Here is a 20,420-nt window from a genome sequence, read left to right as displayed (position 1 = left end):
ATATTATCAGCTGAGATTAAACTGAACAAGTGTTTTATGATCAAGTTCTGTTTAGCAACTGAAAAAAATCATACAATTAGCATTATGAGAGTCGCTTAACTGAAATCCAGCTTTTATGATAACCAGTAAATCTCCACTCCTACCCTAGATGAGATCATTTTCAAGCACCAGTCTGAGCTCATGTGCAACTTTCTTCAAATGAGGGCTGGATGCACTAAAAATGGTCGTTAACATCGGGTGGGTCATTTTCCAAGCGACAATCAATGCTCAAATGGTTTCCCATGCAAATGAGTTTCTCAGAGGTCTGCCATCATCCATCCCCACCAGTCATTGGAAAACCAACTCTGACACATGCGCAGAGCTGGTAGGGGAAGCCCTGAAGCAACCTTCTGCCGTTCAGTTGTTTGGGACAGGAAGCCCTTTTTACATTTTTTTAATGAGCAGAGATGTGTGTGTATTACCTATGCAAAATATCTGATCCATTAAAAAAAATAATAATTTGTGCCAGGCCTCTCCTATGATGCCCCCACACAAAAAAAGAGGCAGGAGAGATGCCCATTGCCTCCTGCATCGCACACCCACCCCACCCCACCCCTTTACCTTATTTGGACGAAAAGAGCAGGAAGGATGTCCAGTCTCTCCTGCGTCAGGCCCACCTCTCCAAAATGGCACGCCTACCCATTCCTAGTGCATCCTGGGATGCACTGGTAGGGGCCTAAAGCCCTGATTGGCTGAGGCACCAAAGGCCCCTTCCACAGGGAGGAGTCTTAGGTACATAAGCCAATTAGGGCTTTAGGCTCCTACCAGTGTTTCCCAGAGTGCACTGGGCAGGAGCCTAAGGCCTTGATTAGCTCAGACAACTATGACCCCTCCCCTCTGGGAGGGGCTTTATGCAGCTGAGCCAATCAAGGCCATAGGTTCCAGTGCATCCCAAGATGCACCAGGAAGGCAGGAGGGTGTGGGCAAATTATTAAAGGATCTTCACTGGGGGGGGGGGATATCAGGTAGTTGCAATGTTCACAGGGGAAGGGTTGGGAGTGGGGGGTCTGGGTGGTGCAATCCATAGGTGGGGGGTCAGTTGGGAATGTGGAGTGGTCCAGGTGGCTGAGGCAGGAGGGAGTGGGCATCCCTCCTGCCTCTTTTTTTGGTTTGGGCCATTGTCAGGAGGGGATGACAGAACTTTTTTTTTTTTAATGTGCCCATCAAAAAAAAAAGAAAAAATATGGCAGACCTGTTGGCAATCTCGGGCCCTCGGAAGCTATCGGTAGATTTAAGGCATGCCCTAGCGATGTTATGAGCATCGATCGGAGGGCTCGTTTTAATATTAATGACCTCATTTTAATACTAATGAGGTCATTTGCATGGCAGAGTTGGAGGGTTTAGGAATACACAGAAAAGCACGTAGTGGTCCTTTCTGTACATCGGGACAGCAAATTAGGTCATGGCTAAACCAATTGAACTGGTTTAGAAACGATCGTTAGACGATCAGAGAGTTTAATGCATCCGGGCCTTAGTCCTTTATTTTATCATCTCTGTCACTCCTTCTTTGCTTACACTCTATGCTATCAAAATGTTTTATCACACATTGTGCTGACATTGTAATGTAGTTGTCATTTGAATATTTTTACTGCAGTTTGGCTTATTTTTGCTGTACATCGTCTTGAGTGAATTCCTTCCAAAAGGCAGTAAATAAATCCTAATAAATAAGAGAACAGATTTTTAAAAGAGTCTTTATGTCAATTGTAGGATTCAGTCACATTATTTCAAATTCTCTGCTCTTCTCTCTGGGTCAGTGTTGAAAAATTAGTTTGGTTAATCAGAGAAAAACTTGCTGCTCAGAGTCCAGTAATTACACAACTGTTAAAACAAGCTGGGTTGGGATTTCATTGCCGCTTGTCCTCTTCTCACTTTCCTGTCGCGGTGTTCATTTGCTTGCAAGATGTTTTCATCTTGTTGATATTTTGTGCAACTTAAAAATCATAAGAAAAAATAACTTAAAAAGAAGCAAAGATTGGAAAGGACATGGTTATCTTTTAACGAGATAATATTGAATATCAATGCTATCCGGTTACAGAAAACTAGTTAAATGTGCTTGAAAAAATCATTGCTCTAAAACTTACTGGCCCATTCATTTAACCCCCTAGTTTAGCTGGGTAAATCTTTGAAGAGCCACTTATCTTTTTTTTTTTTTTTTTTTTTTTACATTTTATTGGAGCATCTGAACAATACAGCACCCTATTTTTCAATAAACCAGTTACTTAACCACATTTCGCCCAGGTGAAGATCAACCTCACTGTTTATCAGGAGAGAAGGAGCTCAATCACTGTGTTTCCAGGGAAGCAAGCTGCCACGGGAGCGTCACCACCGAGGATTTACCATAGGAAGGACAGAAGGAGCTTAATCACTGGGAATCCGGGGAAGTAAGAGCCCACAGGAGCTCCAATAGTGAGAATTTCACAGGAAGAACAGAAGGAATGTCATAATTGGGGTTCAAGGGAGGAAAAACCCCTCAGGAGATCCACCACTGGAGCCTTAATGCAACAAAGTCATAAGGAATTCCAAAGCAGAGACTCGAGGGACACAATGGACAAAAGAAGAAACTAGCAAAGGGGCTTTGGGGATGGGGAAGAGGGCAGGAGGAGATGTGAAGGAAAGATGGGAGAGTCGTAAGCAGCTGCATCGTGGGGGCTCATCAGAACAGGGGGCAAAGGATCCATTAACAAAGACTGGACTGGTTAAGTGGGTAAAACATTTATAAATGAAGTTTCAGTTGTCTAAAAATAGCTGTTGGTGCATTAGTGAAAATTGATCCCGAGGAAATATTTTTCAGAGCCTAATCTGGTTTCCCCGAGCGATGTCATAAACTGACATTTAGACGGAGTCACTGCTGGGAATATTCTTTAGGAGATACGCCTGGGGTGTTTGAAGACATGACATGGATGGTTTGGAATGAGGTGGAGGGTAAGATTTTGTACCAGTTATGACCAGCCATCCTGCTGGAAGTTGTATCCTGACAAGGGGAAATTTTCCTGGCAGAGTTGATGAGTCTGTCCCAAAATCAATAATTCTTTGAAGCGTGGACTGTCTTTCAAGGATTGGACATTCTGATAAATTTATTCCCAGCACAGTGAAAGAGAAAAGTGTGACACGCTTTCTAGCGGGGGCAGAAATAGTAAGCCAACTTTCATGGACAGCTCCCCCCCCCCCTAGACCATCAGAGGAAGCTGACATAGCCCTTAAAGACACAGGCTGGATACAGCACTTCCTTTGTTGATTTTGCTGCAAAGATCTGTCAGAAATGCAACTTCTTGCTAAAGACCAAGAAAGCGTGGGACAGGCATGTGGGATCGCTTAGGGCGAGGAGGGGATGGGCAGACCGGATGGGCCATTTGGCTTTTATCTGCCCTCATGTTTCTAGGCTTCTTTTGAAGGCAGTCGGGATGCTCTGCATCCATTCTCACTCTTCAGTCATTCTGTTTTTAAGACTATTTATGAATTTTTCATTCGGTTTTATTACTAGAGGAAGGTGAGCCCTGGCCTGGCATGTCACTCCACTTGACAACCCAGTCACCCCAAATTCCACTTCAGGTCAGAGGTGAAATGAATTTTGTGGCCACATCCTATCTTCCCCCTGGCTGGTGCTTTTCCTCGTTCCTGTGGCACCCAGCTTCCCACTCTTCCCATATCTAACCCCAAGGCTTTGTCTTAGATGGGGCACCAGTCCTAGAAACACAGGACATGACGGATACAGAGTGCAACCTGGTATTAAGGGAGGTGCCGGACTGAAACGAGGGTATTAGTGATGTCCAGGAACTGCTCCAACTCTGCCAATCCCAAATGCTGGGATTTACCAAAAGAAGCAAGATAAAACCACTTTCTTGTGTCCATCTTTCCGGAAAACTGTTATATACAATAGAGAACGTGACGGTCAGCATGCATCGCTTTGTCTCTCCCTGGGTTTTTTCGAAGGAAGCCTGGGATGCAGATGGCGTTTGCTTTGTCTTAGGCGACAGTCCCCATGCAGGTGACAGATGAAGGCTTCCAATGGGGACAGGGACTAGTAGAGACAGCAGCGACCCCCCTCCAGAGCTTCAGAAAGCCACAATTTCCCCGATTCACTTCTCAGGGAATTCAGCTCTGAACCCTGCACAGAGCAGCCAGTGGGGTCATAGACTTCTGCAGCGCCTGCCTCCGATAAAACAACGGTTCTTCATATACCACACAGTCCTGCGAATGGAAAAAAGCCCAAAACCCACAAAGAAAAAAGCCCTGTCCACGTGGATATCTGCAATCCATTATTGCAGCCTTATTGCACTGAAAACGTAACGTCCAAACACGGAGCCTCTTGACTTAACTCCTTCCCATCTTGGCTATGAGTTCATCGCAAATCTTTGTCAGCTCCTCAGTCTCTTTATTCTAGGGGAAAAGAGAAAAAAGGATTTACACATTCACTCCTTCAAGCTGCATCCCACAAGCATCCATGCACTCACTCACTCAACAGGAGCTTCTTCCTCTCATAAGCCCCAGACCCATTCCTGGCTGCTTAAATAGCACTGAATATTGGGTGGTATGAAACTATAAAGGGGGGAGCAATTTACAAAAAATATTTGGAAATTTCAATGAAGGTTTTCTACTTCTTTGTAATCAGTTTAGCTTCAATAAAATTTTAAATTAAAAAATGGAACGGAGAGAGTGAAGAGACAGGAGAGAGAAGGAAATGGCAGGAAGGAAGAGAGAAATGAGAGGATGACACTAAAAGAATTCTCATCATTTCATTTCTTTCTTTCAAGTATTTGTGCTCTTCTCCTCCCCCCACCTTTTGTCTGGAGGCAGGCTCTATTGCAGATCAATTTCATAGCTAACACCCCCCTCCCCCACCCCAGTGCTTACTCTACCTATATAGCTAATTCTTTTCTGCTTGGTTCTCTGCTGCATTAAGGATATATTGTCCCACCCACCCCAGGGTTTGCTACTAATAAGTATTCTTGACTATTGGGTTAAGAACATAAGAAGTTGCCTCCGCTGAGGCAGACCAGAGGTCCATCTCGCCCATCAGGCCCACTGCCTGAACAGTGGCCTCTGACTAATTTTACAAATTACCTCTAATCCTATCCCTCTAACCTTACCTCTACTCTTATCTGTACCCCTCAATCCCTTTGTCCTCCAGGTACCTGTCCAGACCCTCCTTGAAGCCCTGTAGCGTGCTTCTGCCTATCACATCCTCCGGTAGCATAAGAACATAAGAAGTTATCTAAATATCGGCCAGTTCCCATACCAACCAATCAGGATGACTTTTATTCAGTGCAATCATTGTGTGCCTTGGAACACACTATCTGGAAACTTCCTCCATCTGTCTTCAGCTTTCTAGTATTAAGAAGGAGCTCAGTAATCTTAAGGAGGAATTGGATGCAATCAAAGCAGCTTCCATCGCTCTGCAGCGTCATACCAAATTACCACCACTGCCTCAAAGAGTAATGCAATCAAGGAATAAATGGATCACAGTAGAGTCAGGTAGACTGTGACCCCGAAACATCCACTCTCACTCCATTAGAGCATTTCAGTGTTCAAGAAAGAACTGGAACCAGTGAAGGTAACTCATGAAGAAAAGCACCCACAAAGGAAAAATAAAAAAGCTCAATCCAGTAAATTATTGCTTTTAGGGCTTCCATCATCAGAGAGATTAACCAGTGAAGTGTCTCCCAGGATCCTCGGCTACCAGGAGTACCAAACAAATACTGTCTATAATCAGGGAAGAAATTAAGAATTCAAAAACTGATGTTATCTATTTGGGAACAAATGACCTGGCCAACAATTCCACACTTTCAGCGCAGAAAGCTTTTCGGGAGCTAGAGGATGGATTAAGACCTTTTGTAAAGACTGTAGCTTTGTCAGAAATACTGCCTACATATGGAAATGGAGAGGAAAGAGTTAAACACAGAGAACTTCAATAGGTGGCTCAAAGCCTGGTGTCATAGGTACATAGGAGGATGGGGGAAATACATGGAAAGACAAGAGACTAATGATGGGCTACATCTTACTATAACAGGAAAAAGAATCCTTGCTGAGAAATTTCTAGCCATTTAAACTAGAAGATGGGGCTGGCTTATGAATGAAGGACAATTATGGAGGCCACCACCAACAGAAGACAAGATGTGCTGGTAGTAAAGATAGCAACATAAATAATATTAGCTACTGACTTCTTAACAACGCAACAAGAAGTAAAACTAAACAGAAAACTATACAAAAAAGGAGATTACCGCTGAAAAATAGCTGGAAAGCGATGACCACAAATGCTTGCAGTCTAAGCAACAAAGTTCATGATCTGCAAGCCCTGATGTTAGAGGCAGATCTAGATATTGTCACTATCACAGAGACATGGTTCAGTGAATCACATGGATGGGATGCAAACATACCGGGATATAATCTTTTTAGGAAGGACAGAGATGGTCAAAAAGGTGGAGGAGTAGCTCTCTATGTAAAGATCAATATCCAAGCGACCGAAATGCAAGGGACCTGGGGAGAGGAAGAAGCGATATGGATTGCTCTGAAAAGAGAAGATGGAACTTCTATCTACGTGGGTGTAGTCTACAGACCTCCGACTCAATCGCAGCAAATTGATAAGGATCTGATTGTGGATATCCAAAAGTTTGGAAGGAAAGAGGAGGTTCTGCTGTTGGGAGATTTCAACCTGCCGGATGCGGACTGGAATGTTCCGTCTGCGGAATCGGAAAGAAGTAGGGAGATTGTGGATGCCTTTCAAGAGGCTCAGCTCAGACAAATGGTGACAGAACCCATGAGGGAAGAAGCGATGCTGGATCTGGTCCTCACAAATGGGGAGAGGGTCTCTAATGTTCTAGTGAGTGGCCACCTGGGAAATAGTGATCATCAAATGGTTTGGTTTGATATAACAGATAAAGTGGAAGGCAGCCACACAAAACTCAAAGTCCTAGATTTCAAACGTACAGTCTTTAGTAAAATGGGAGCATACCTGAAGAAAGAGCTGTTAGGATGGGAGGACATAAGAGAAGTGGAAAAAGAGTGATCTAAGCTGAAAGGAGCAATAAAAATGGCTACTGATCTTTATGTGAGGAAAATAAATATGGTTCTCTAAACTAGTGGCGGAGAAAATAAAGGCAAAAGAGTTGGCATTTGTGAAATATTTAAAAAACTCAAGAAGAGGTGTACAGAAAGGACTATCAGGTGAAACGGAAAGAAGCCAAGAGAGAGAGAGAGACATCTGGCGAAAGCACAAGCAGAAGAGCAAATGGCTAAAAATGTAAAAAAGGGAGATAAAATTTTTTTCAGATATATTAGTGAAAGGAGGAAGATGAAAAATGGAATTGCGAGACAAAAAGATTCTAGGAACTGATATGTGGAGAATGATGAGGAAAAAGCAAACGTGCTAAACAAATACTTCTGTGTTTATGGAAGAAAGTCCTGGAGAAGGACCGAGATTGTTTGGCAAAGTTACTCATGAGACTAGAGTAGATACCACACTGTTCATGGAAGAAAGTGTTTATGAACAACTTGAAAAATTGAAGGTGGACAAAGCAATAGGACCAGAAGGGATCCTTCCCAGGATATTGCGGGAGCTCAGAGAGGTTCTGGCGGGACCTATTAAAGCTTTGTTCAACAAATCTTTGAAGATGGAAGTGGTTCCTGGGGGTTAGAGAAGAGCGAATGTGGTGCCAATTCACAAAAGTGGTCACAGAGATGAAGCGGGAAACTACAGACCAATAAGCCTCACTTCAGTTATTGGAAAAATAATGGAAGCGTTGCTGAAAAAAAGGAGAATGAAATCAAATGAGTTACAGGATCTGAGGCAACATGGTTTTACTAAAGGTAAATCGTGCCAAACAAATCTGATTGAATTTTTTGATTGGGTGACTAGAAAATTGGATCAAGGGCATATGCTGGATGTAATTAACTTAGATTTCAGCAAAGCCTTTGACACGGTTCCTCATAGAAGGCTCTTGAACAAAGGACTCAATGGTCCAGGAGGTGAGTAGTTGTTAAGCTGAAAAACGTTCAACACTCCCAGCCTAAAAAGGCTCCAAAATGAAAATTTTTTCAAAATAAAAAAAAATTTGATGCATATAGAGAAACTACGAAATACAACTTCTCATCTCTGCAGAAAACAGAACTGTCTGTACTGGGCTCTATGGATGACATCACCCACACATGTGAGAACATGCTACCTGCTTGTCCTAGGATAAACTACTCCATATAGGGGTTCTCAACTCAGCCCTTGGGACATAACCAGCCAGTCAGGTTTTACGGATATTCACAATGATTATGCACACACTACCTCCATTATATGCAAATTTATTTCATGCATATTCGTTGTGGGTATTCTGAAAACCTGACTGGCTGGGTATGTCCTAAGATACGGACTGAGAACCCCTTGCTCTAGAAAGCACACCCCCAGTCTTACACCCCAGACCTGCGAATGCTTTGATGGAGAGCACCCATCAAATGAAGGATTCACTCTTCCACATTGATAAAACCCCACAGAAGTGTGATATAGTGGGAAGTCCTGGAGATTTACCTTCTGCTCTAGTGTTCTCTCCAAAGCAGCCACCTTCAGCTGTTCCTTCCGCAGACTGGCCTGATATGCCACCTGTTCCTGCTGAGACTTGGTGCGAACCTGTGCAATTTCAGCATTAGCTCTGCAACAACATAAGGGGAACTCGAGGGAGTCAAAATCTAGATAGCAGCCAGGATCCAGAAAGCAGACATGAACCTGAATTCCCACAGCTCTAACAACTGACTCACATCGAGGAGTGGGGACACCCCAATCCCTTAGAGACCCAAGGACTAAACCCCATCAAAAATCACATACAGTACACCCCCGCGAATTTGCGGTTCGCAAATTGCAGACTCAGTAATTTACGGTATTTTCTGATCGCCTCTTCCTGGTACTAAAGTCATGGTTACACCAATCAGAAGCTGCTTTGACACACTATCTGGCATGTGAAAGCAGCTCCTGATTGGTGTAACCTGACTTTAATACCAGGAAGAGGCAGTCAGAAAATACTGAGAATGATTTTCAGCACCCGCTGGCACCCCAGCTGCCCCCTCCTGCCTCTCCTGCCTTCAATCAGCTCCTAAACCGCTTTCACGGTTTTTCAAAATTCGCGGGGGTTCCTGGAATGGAACCCCCGTGAATTTAGGGGGAGTACTGTATACACCCCAATCCACCCAAAGACGGATCCTCCACCCAGAAACACAAATATATACCCCAATCCCTTACGGAACCAAGGATGGATTCTCCATCCAAAAAACACAAATATACATCCCGATCCCTTATGGAACCAAAGACGGATCCTCCATCCAGAAACACAAATATGCACCCCAATTTCTTACAGAACCAAGGACAGATCCTCACCCGAGAGAGAAGAGGACAAAAGCTGCATTCATCACACCATATACCTAAAGTTGCATTCCTCCCCCACCTCCCCTAGCATGTTCACATTTCACCCTTCCACTGCACCCACATCCACACTATGTGGCTCTCTTTGTGTGCCCCCTCAAAAACTGCAGCATGTACTCACCGGTCCAGTTTCTCCTCAGCATGGACCTTTAGTGCGTGGTACCTCTGTTCCTCTTTCTTGACCCGGGCTAAATATTCTTGGGCACATTTCTTGAGCACATCCTCATTCTAGCACATAAAGGATTAAAGAGCAAATAAGATTCTCTATACATGCAATGCGAGTACAAAAAACTTCAGTTCCACAAATCTAATAACATAGTGGAAGAGATGGCAGATAAAGATCTGCACGGTCCATCCATTCCACCCAGTAAGATAAACTCAAAGCATATTATACAATTTTTGATCTTCATTTGTCCTTTCCACTTTCAGGGCACAGACTGCAGACATCAGCCAGGCACTGGACATATTCCCCAGCCAGTCATGAAACTCAAGGTCAAAAACATTGTTCAGAATGGATATAACTGGGAAGGAAATTGCAAAGACTGGAAGGGTGGTGGACACCTGGAATGCGCTTCCAGAGGGTGTGATAGGACAGAGTATTGGGGTTCAAGAAGGGATTAGATAATTTCCTGAAGGAAAAGGGGTTAGAAGGGTATAAATAGAGGATTACTATACAGGTCCTGGACCTGATGGGCCGCCACGTGAGTGGATTGCTGGTCATGATAGACCTCTGGCCTGACCCAGCAGAGGCACTGCTTATGTTATTATGTTCCTCTAGTGGACTGTAAATGTGCTTGTCGCCAGCTGGGACTCCCATTTTGTTTGAATCAGGAGAACGTAATGAATGGATAGAAGTGTACGATACTGTAGATGATGATAAATATAAGGGAACACTTGGACGAAAGGCTTGGAAAGCCAGCAATAAGATATTAAATTTAATTCTATATGAAACTAGTAAGCAATGAAGCTGCCTCTAAGCAGTAAGAGGCTCTGTAGACCTGCAGTGGTATGAGGGTCCCCAGAGATGAGAGTAGTGGACTCAGATGTGCTTCACAGCCTTGGAACGTTGCTGTGGGGGCACAGTTGATCAAGTCAGTCCTCACCTTTCGGAATCCCTCGAGGACCTCTTTCATCTTCTCATATCTCCTGAAGAGGTCTGCCAATGACTTCTCCACTGAGTTGAGGTCAGACAGGGCCTGTTCTTTCTCCATGATGAGCTGCTGCACTGTGTGGTGTGTGGCAGACTTATCCCGATGTTCATCTTCTGAGGAAAGACAATCAAACAGAACCCTGAAGTCACTTCTGAAGGTTACGTAGGGGAACACTCTGGCCAGCTTCCAGGAACGGACACTCAAGGGCTCCACAATTTCTTGAGGAGCCCAGCAGTGGTGCCCCTCTCCCACTCTTTTCTCCGCTTCCCTCGCTCCTTTCCAACTCCCCCTACTGCATGTGTGCTCCCCTTTTCTTCCCAGGCACGAGCAGCATTATGAACTTGCTGCCCGCATTGTGTCAGGGCCTGGAAGTGATGTCAGAAAAAGGTGACACCAACACGGGTGGCAAGTTCATAATGCTCGCACAGGGAAAATTAAAGAGGCATGAGGGAAGGGAAGGGGCACATATGTGTGGCAGGGGGGTCGGGAAGGAGCGAAGAGGAGGACTGCACCTGGGGTGAACCCCCCCACCCCCCCTTACTATGCCACTGGAGCCCAGGTTTCAACTCAGCAGCTTAAAGGTCCCCAGAACTAAGCAAGAGGGGATCCCTGCCTCTATCAGCTCCCCCACATTTACTTCACCCAGTCACCCCTGCTACATTCGCACCTGTCCAGAGCACTTTTATAATTAACTGGTCCTCGAATTTCTTCAGCCCTTCCTACCTGTCATTAAATACATCTCCAGCCACAGTGGAAGGAACCCATGGGTGAGAACCAGCCAAAATTACAACACACCCCAGTGACTATCAGAAAGGAAGGGAAGGCGATGAAAGAAGACAAGTCAGGGTGGCAGTTTGGATATTCCAGTGGTCAGTGTCAGAAAACTGCACAACACAATGAAGCTGTTTATGGAAAGGAAAAAGTTAAACACCACAGGCAAAATGAGGAGGGGAAGAGGGGGAATGCATCTGGAGCTGTACTTACCCGGATTGCCTGCAAGTGAAGAAGCAAAGCGCAGGAAGGAAAAGCAAAAGAGATCATCAGGGAAGGAGGTTCAGGAAGACAATAAATTCATATAACAATCTACCAGAAAAACAATCCTAGGACCAGGCCCTGAAATTCCCAGTCCAAATTCACTGTCCCAAGAGAGAAAGAAAGCTCCAGGAACAGATCCTAAAATTCCCAGAAAGAGGAATTCTCAGAATAGATCCTGATCCATGTTGCGACAAAGCCAACATGGATTTAATCAAGGGAAATCTTGCCTCACTACCACATTTCTTTGAAGGGGTAAAATAAACATGTGAATAAAGCAGAGCTAGTTGATATTGTTTATTTGGACTTCCAAAAGGCTTTTGACAAAGCATCTCATGAAAGACTTCTGAGGAAATTAGAAATTCTTGGGATAGGAGGTAATATCCTTTTATGGATTGAGAACTGGTTGAAAGACAGAAAACAGAGTGAGTTTAAATGGTCAATATTCTCAATGGAGAAGGGTAAATAGTGGGTTCCCCAAGGGTCTCTGCTGGGACCCCTGCTTTTTCACATATTTATCCATGATTTAGAGATGGGAATAACTAGTGAGATAAATAAATTTGCTGATGACGCAAAATTGTTCAAAGTTAAATCACAAGAGGATTGTGAAAAATTGCAAGAGGACTTTAAGAGACTGGGCATCAAAGTGGCAGATGACGTTTAATGTGATCAAGTGCAAAGTGATGCATGTGGGAAAGAGGAACCCGAACTATAGCTATGTGATGCTGGGTTAGAAACATAGAAACATAGAATATGACGGCAGAAAAGGGCCGACGGCCCAACAAGTCTGCCCAATCATGATCCCTTCCACCCTCGAGAAACTATCCTCTATCATACCTCTGTAGCAACCCCACATGTTTGTCCCATCGTCTCTTGAGGTCGAGCGTGCTACTAGCCTCGACTACTTGACGTGGAAGACCATTCCATATATCAATCACCCTCTTGGTAAAGAAGTATTTCCTGGTGTCCCCATGAAATCTTCCTCCCCTAAGTTTTAGCGGATGTCCTCTTGTCACCGTGGGACCCGTAAGAGTGAAAATTTCCTCCTCCTCCTCGATGCGGCCCGTTATGTACTTGAAAGTTTCTATCATGTCCCCCCTTTCTCTGCGCTCCTCGAGCGAGTATAAGCGCAGACTGCTCAGACGATCTTCATATGAAAGATCTTTAAGTCCTGAGACCATCCTTGTGGCCATTCTCTGAACTGATTCAATTCTCTTCACATCCTTTTGGTAATGTGGCCTCCAAAACTGGACACAGTACTCCAGGTGCGGTCTCACCATGGATCTGTATAATGGCAATATAATGTCGGATTTTCGACTGATAAAGCTTCTTCTGATGCAGCCAAGCATTTGTCTAGCCTTTGTTGAGGCTTTCTCCAACTGATTTGCAGCCTTCATGTCTTCACAGATGATTACTCTCAAGTCCTTTTCTACTTCAGTTTTTGTTAAGTTTTCTCCATTCCCGCTGCCAAGATGCATCACCTTACATTTTTTGGCATTAAAGTTTAGTTGCCAAGTACTGGACCATTGTTTTAGCAAAAGTAGGTCTTGTTCCATAGTGTTTTGCGCGGTTGCGCTGTTAGGTTCAGTTGCCCTGCTCACAACGTTGCATAGTTTAGCATCGTCGGCAAATAACGCAATTTTGCCTTGAGTCAGATCCCTTACAAAGATATTAAATAGCATTGGGCCCAAGACCAAGCCCTGCGGCACTCCATTGGTCACTTTTGACGATTTTGAGAGAGTACCGTTTACCATCACCCTTTGAAGTCTGTCGCTAAGCCAGTCTTCTACCCATACAGTCAGCGTTCCTCCTAGTCCCAACGTGTTCATCTTGTTCAATAACCTGCGGTGTGGAACACTATCAAAAGCCTTACTAAAGTCCAAGTACATGATGTCAAGGGACTCCCCCCCCCGTCCAGCTTTTTTGTTACCCAATCAAAGAAGCTTATCAGGTTGGATTGACATGACCTTCCCTTCGTAAAACCATGTTGGTGGGGGTCCCTTAATTTTTCCTTGTCCAGAAATGTGTCTAATCTGTTTTTTATCATTGTCTCCATTAGTTTACACACTATTGAAGTGAGACTTACCGGTCTGTAATTCTCAGCCTCTGACCTGCATCGCTTTTTGTGAAGAGGAATAACATTGGCGATTTTCCAGTCCAAGGGAACTTTTCCCTTGCTAAGGGATAAATTGAAAATCTCAGCTAACGGCTCTGCCAGGACATCTCTCAATTCTCGAAGCACTCTGGGATGTAAATTATCCGGACCCAAAGCCTTATTGATCTTTAATTTTGTCAGTTCTTGGTAGACACTGCTCAAAGTAAATTCAAAGTCCCGGAATGGATCCTTCAAGCTGAGGTCCAGATCCCGGTGTTTCACAAGTGAATACTGAGCAAAAGTAGTTATTTAGCAGTTCTGCTTTGTCTGCATCCGAGTCTGCGAAGTTACCGTCGGGTTTTTTTATGCGCCCGATGCCACTTGTGTTCTTCTTCCTGTCGCTGACGTACTTGAAAAAGGATTTATTTCCCTTTTTAACCTGCCTAGCTATATTTTCTTCCATCCGGAGTTTGGCCTCTCTGACTGACGTTTTAACTTTCCTAGATTTCAACATATAGGTTTCTTTTGAAATCTAGGAAAGTTAAAACGTCAGAGAGGCCAAACTCCGGATGGAAGAAAATATAGCCAGACAAAGCAGAACTGCTAAATAACTGTGTTAGAAGTCACTGCCCAGGAAAAGGATCTAGGTGTCATGGTTGAGGATATGTTGAAACCCTCAGCTCAATGTGCGGCGGCTGCTAAGAGAACGTTAGGAATTCTCAGGAAAAGAATGGAAAATAAAGATGAGAATGTTATAATACCTTTATCACTCCATAGTGTGGCCATATGAATTACAGTCGACTCCACCTAAGTGCACGTCGGTTATCCGCAGTCCCGGTTTTTTTTATATTAAAGTCAATGGACGTAAACTCCGGATATTTGCAATTCGGATAAGCACACAGTTGGCTTATGTCACGTTATGTTCACTCCTATTATTTCAGATTATAACCTAGATCAGTAAAAAGCTCCGTCGTAAAAAGCTTTTCCATAAACTTCAGCTCATTCGTTCTTTAACCTCAATTCTTGAAACTGATGCTATCACAATCTTTATTCACTCACTGGTCATTTCTCATTTAGATTACATTTCCCTCTCCCCATTCGCGGTTTCCACACTCGCGGTTTCACATATTCACAATTTTTTTTTTGGGGGGGGGGGAAACCGATATTGTACCACGTTCCCGCCTCTCTCTAGCCTTCCTCCCAGCATCCTGGCCTTACCTGGTGGTCTAGCAGGCTTTCGGGGCAGGAGCGATCTTCCTACGCTCCTGCCCGAGAGACTAGGGGAACTCACGGCAGTCATTTCCTATTGGCGATCTGCACGGGGCAGAAGCATAGGAAGATCGCTCCTGCCCCAAAAGCCTGCTAGACCGCCGGGATGCCGGGGAGAAGGAGGGAGGGAGGCGGGGGTGGGTCAGAGCCGGACGAGAAGATATTTGCATTTTTTTGCAATTTGCGGTCTGGCTCTGCCCCTATCCCCCGCTAATACCGAGGGAGAAGTGTACTGCAATTCCCTATATAATGGAATTACTCAGTTTTCTCTGACAGTTTAACTTTTCAAAGTTTATGGGCTCTATGATGAATATTAGTACAATTTCCTGAAGGAAAAGTCCATAGTCTATTATTGAGAAAGATATGAGGGAAGCCACTGCTTGTCCTGGAATGTTGCTACTCTTTGGGATTCTATATGGATACTCTTTGGGTTTTGGTCTGGTACTAGTGACCTGGATTGGCCACCATGAGAACGGGCTACTGGGCTTGATGGACCTTTGGTCTGACTTAGTAAAGCTATTCTTATGTTCAGGGCTGGATTTTCCTATAGGCTAACTAGGCTTCAGCCTAGGGCCTCAAGATCATGAGGGGTCTACATTCAAATTGTTAGCAAAATTAAAATTACACTATTCTAAAAACAGTGAACACTAAAACACTGAACCAAAAATAAGGAGAAATTCTACGCTTCGGTATCGGAACCGGCTCCGGCCGCAACGGGGCGCCGACTCGGCTTCTCCCTTTCTTTTTCTCGCCCTGGGAGGAGGATCGTGGAGGGAAAGATGTCAGTCCGGAAACAGCTGGGCAAAGCCCAGCCCCGCGGGGAGAGAGGCAAAACGTGGATCCGTCAGGACAGGGCGGCCCAGACTGGCATCGGGGGTGGGGGGTGGGGTTTCAGTGGAAGCAGGATGGGAGGCAGGCAGGCTGGCATTGGAGGGGGGGTGGGGGGGTTAATGGAAGGCAAGCAGGCAGGATGGCATGGGGGGGTGTTCAATGGAAGGGGGATGGGAGGCAGGCGGGCATCGTAGGGGGGTGAGGTGAGGAAGGACGCACTGGGGACACTATGGACATAGGAAGGGGCAATGTTTGATTAGTTATTGTTACAAGTACTATATATGGTGCTGAGAATAAATGTCCAAATAAGTGTTCTCGACTTTTTTTATTTATTATCCGTGTCACATTTTTTATAAAGGTTAGTACCAATAACAACATGTTTCATTTAACATATTGATATATATCACAGTAATGATGTATTTTATTATCTCTCATGTAATTTACAAACTTAAAAATGGGAGGTGAAAGGGCCTCATAAGTGGAATAGCCTAGGGCCTCTTTTCATCTCAATCCGGCCATGCTTATGTTCTTAACTGAGTCTCTATGGCTGTATGATGTCCTTCTTGGGAAAAGCACACAAGATTTTTTTTCTCTGCCTCCATCCACTAATTGATGGGCACAACCTACGGATTCTGGATTGGTCTGCTGGAACTAAAGGAAAGAAAATTAGCAGCTAAGACCCAGTTTCTCCTTTCCTGTACCTGCCATGTTTACAGTCTTAGTAGCTGAAGCAGTGGAAGGTTAAGTGACTTACCCAAGATTTGAGCCTGACCTCCCTCTTTCTCAACCTCCATTGCATTAAGATGATGATCCTGGAAGCTCTAGGGATGTCAAAGCATCTTTCCTTTCAGCTAGGGCTGGGACTGTCTGTGTCACTCTAGAGCAGGGGTGTCCAATGTCGGTCCTCGAGGGCCGCAATCCAGTCGGGTTTTCAGGATTTCCCCAATGAATATGCATGAGATCTATTAGCATACAATGAAAGCAGTGCATGCAAATAGACCTCATGTATATTCATTGGGGAAATCCTGAAAATCCGACTGGACTGCGGCCCTCGAGGACCGACATTGGACACCCCTGCTCTAGAGTGTCTTTCTCCTTGCCAGGATAGTTTTGGGAATACTAGGACCTATTCCTAGCAGTTTCTGTTGGGTTATGAAGACTTTTCCTGGGAGTCTGTCTCCTGGTCCAGTCCTGGGTATATAAGATCTTTTTCCTGGAAGTTCAGATCTCCAAAAGAGTGGAGGGGATCAAAGTTTGGGTTTCTTCTTGGGACTCTTTATGGGAACAGTATTAGGAACATCAGAACCTATCGTTGAATTTCTCTCTTGGAGGACAATGTTGTAAATATAAGAACATAAGCATTGCCATAATAAGACAGACCAAAGGACCAACGAGCCCAGTAGTGACCAATCCAGGTCACAAGTACCTGTCATGATCTCAAGAGTGAAACAGATTTAATACTGCTTATCCTAGAAATAAGCAGTGGATTTTTCCAAGTCCATCTTAAAAATGGCTTATGGACTATCTTTCAGGATATTATTCAAACCTTTTTTTTTTAAATCCTGCTAACCTAACTGCTTTTGCCACATTCTCTGGTGATGAATTCCAGATTTTAATTGCACGCCCAGTGAAGGAATATTTTCTCTGGTTTGTTTTAAATCTACTACTTAGTAGCTTCTTCGCATCTCCTTCAGTCTTAGTATTTTTGGAAAGAATAAACAAGTACAGTCGACTCCGCTTAAGTGCACGCCCTTCGGACCAGGTCTCCACGTGCGCTTAAACGGAGTGTGCGCTTAATAGGAGTGGGGGAGGGTAGGGGGAGGCTGTGGCTAAGCCGGCTCAGTTTAAATATGGCGCGTGGGCTGCTGGAGCCTAAAGTACAGGAAAGTTATGCCCTATAGCTTGAGTGGAAGCGGAACACTCACTTTCCCAGCTGTTCCAGCGCTTAAGCTGCTGTGTGAAGCCTAGCCATTCCCAGTCAGAACATGATTGCATCTAACCAGAGTGAACATTAAAAAAAAAGGTTATAATCTGAAATAATAGGAGTATATTCTAGTTCTTTAAATCATTCTTGAAGACCCTAGATCTAGAAAGATCTGTAGCATAGCATCTATGGCTGATACCAGGGCAGGGGCAAGATGGCCAAGTGTCCAATTAAAATTTTTTTTAAATAAAATATGAAAAGTGCTCAGTGCCTTTTGTCTCCTGCATAGATGGTGCCACTAAGAGAACAAGTTTGGAACCATCATAACACTCTTCCGTCCCAGTACAAACAAGTTATTACAACGGCTACTTATGGAAATGGAAAAGGTAGCACTTATCTTATATTAGGAGCAACTGATCTTGTTCCTTCCTCATGACCAAATGGTGGCCTGGCAGGACTTTTTCTTTAAAGTGACTGGTGAGTGCTCATGAAATTGTGCTCCTCTACTCAGACCTGAATTTCACCCAAAAGGGCTTCCTCAGGAGGAGATTAATTGAGGCAGAGCAAACCAAACAGCTCAGACAGCACAGACGCTGAAAGACAGAGGCTATTGAATATTAGAAGATATTTGCTGGTATTTTGACAATTATACCCAGAACCCACAGGTTTGCAAGATGCCACTAAACGTTACCTTTTTATGTATTTATTTTTGCCTGAAAGTTAGCTGGGTCCTGGCTTGTTTAACAATCAGCACTCAAACAGTGGCCTCCACTGGGAAAAAAGATCCATTAATGCACTAAATTTGTCCACAAGAGGCTCCCTCCAAAATACACTTTGACATTGTCCGCACGTGCACAGATCATGCGCCTGCCACTGTGATCTAAACATCATTCAGGACACTGCTCCAATCCAAGCTCTCCCAGGCCATCCATAAGAAAACATGCCCCTCGCTACTTGGGATGCTGGTGGAAGACATCTCGGGGTTAACTCTCTGTGCCAAGGCTTCCTGAAGTGCTCAAGCCAAGCTGGTAAGAAAGACTGATGCTTTGGCCTAGCACTCTGAAACAAGTGCTGTTGCTGGCCTGAACACTTGGCCTCTAACCCCAACTGTCTCGGAGCTAACTGAAGAAAAGAAATCAGTATGGGTTCATACTCCTACATGTTACTGCTAACTGCTACTATGGCTTAGACAAACACTTCAGAGTTCCTCTGATGTTTTTAAAGTGAGGAAGCAATTTCTCATTCCATCCAATTATTTAAACCTCTTTCAGGCGTAGGAAATAAACAGCAATGAACAGGAGAGAGAGTTGGAGAAGAACTCAGGCTCCCCTAAATATCATCCCTGCTCTGGAACAAATTAAATTTGTTCTGTCTTCTTTTCAGAGCTTAAAACCTCAAGGGAGGTATCTCTCTGCTCTTCCAACCCCAGTTCTTCATCTGGGTCAACAGCTGCTTCAGTAACCAGTCCAGAAGCTATATGATCCATCCATCACCATCGGCTGGAAACAAAGAAATAGTATGCAGCTAAGGCTGTTTAGTGCCTTTATTGGCTGAAGCACGCAGCTGTCTGTCTCCATCTGCTGGTCAATGAGCACAACAACCCACATGTTCTGGACTGATCTGATGAGGATGTCAAAGAAATATCTATATCACCTTAATATAAATCACCTTGAGCTACTACTGAAAAGAGTATGAGCAAACCAGGTATTCCCAGCATTATCCAAGGACAGATATTTCCAGAAAGTGGTCCATTTATTCCCAGCACTTCCTGGGTACATGGAATCCAGGTATCGTATACTTGGATTTCCAAAAAACCTTTGACAAGGTACTTTATGAACGCCTACTACGGAAACTGAAGAGCCATGGGGTGGAAGGAGACGCACATAGATGGATCAAAAATTGGTTGGCGGGTAGGAAGCAGAGGGTAGGAGTGAAGGTTCTACTACTCTACCTAGAGGAGGGTCACGAGTGCTGTTCCGCAAGGAATGGTGCTCGGAGTGCTGCTGTTCAATGTATTCATAAATGATCTAGAAACAGGGACGAAGTGCAAGGTAATAAAATTTGCAGACGACACCAAACTATTTAGTGGAGTTGGGACAAAAGAGGACTGTGAAGATTTACAAAGGGACCTGAACAAACTAGAAGAGTAGGCGGCAAGATGGCAGATGAAATTTAATGTAGAGAAATGTAAACTGGGAAACAGAAACCCGAAATACAGCTATACGAAGGGAGGGCTGGAAATGGGTGAGAGCACCCTAGAAAAGGACTTGGGGGTAATGGTGGACAAGACAATGAAGCCGTCGGCACAGTGCGCAGCGGCCTCAAAAAAGGGGAATAGAATGCTAGGTATTATCAAGAAGGGTATTACAACCAGAACGAAAGAAGTTATCCTGCCGTTGTATCGGGCGATGGTGCGCCCGCATCTGGAGTATTGCATCCAATATTGGTCGCCGTACCTAAAGAAGGATATGGCGATACTCGAGAGGGTTCAGAAAAGAGCGACACGTTTGATAAAAGGTATGGAAAACCTTTCATATGCTGAAAGATTAGAGAAACTGGGGCTCTTTTCCCTGGAAAAGTAGAGACTTAGAGGGGACATGATAGAGACTTACAAGATCATGAAGGGCATAGAGAAAGTGGAGAGGGACAGATTCTTCAAACTTTCGACAACTACAAGAACGAGAG

At 44.4% G+C, this 20,420-nt stretch overlaps 1 protein-coding gene across 10 annotated transcripts in view; it reads right to left on the bottom strand.

Moving 5' to 3' along the window:
- Positions 1 to 1,714: 1,714 nt before the first annotated feature.
- The window catches only part of TACC2 (transforming acidic coiled-coil containing protein 2), a 206,163-nt gene continuing 187,457 nt past the window's right edge, over positions 1,715 to 20,420 (bottom strand). For 8 of the 10 annotated variants that reach the window (XM_033943061.1, XM_033943059.1, XM_033943064.1 and 5 more), the window contains 4 exons: positions 10,537 to 10,697; positions 9,555 to 9,661; positions 8,549 to 8,669; positions 1,715 to 4,416 (listed from right to left, as the gene is read on the bottom strand). In XM_033943061.1, coding sequence (XP_033798952.1) covers positions 4,351 to 4,416; positions 8,549 to 8,669; positions 9,555 to 9,661; positions 10,537 to 10,697 — 455 coding nt within the window. In that variant the 3' untranslated portion in view covers positions 1,715 to 4,350. Of the gene's footprint in view, positions 4,417 to 8,548; positions 8,670 to 9,554; positions 9,662 to 10,536; positions 10,698 to 20,420 lie in introns of those variants that run through there. The other 2 variants (XM_033943068.1, XM_033943065.1) reach the window with 1 other exon arrangement.

Source organism: Geotrypetes seraphini, chromosome 4 (assembly GCF_902459505.1).
Source record: "Geotrypetes seraphini chromosome 4, aGeoSer1.1, whole genome shotgun sequence".
NCBI classification, from domain to species: Eukaryota; Metazoa; Chordata; class Amphibia; order Gymnophiona; family Dermophiidae; genus Geotrypetes; species Geotrypetes seraphini.
This window is presented reverse-complemented; position numbering and strand designations above follow the sequence as displayed.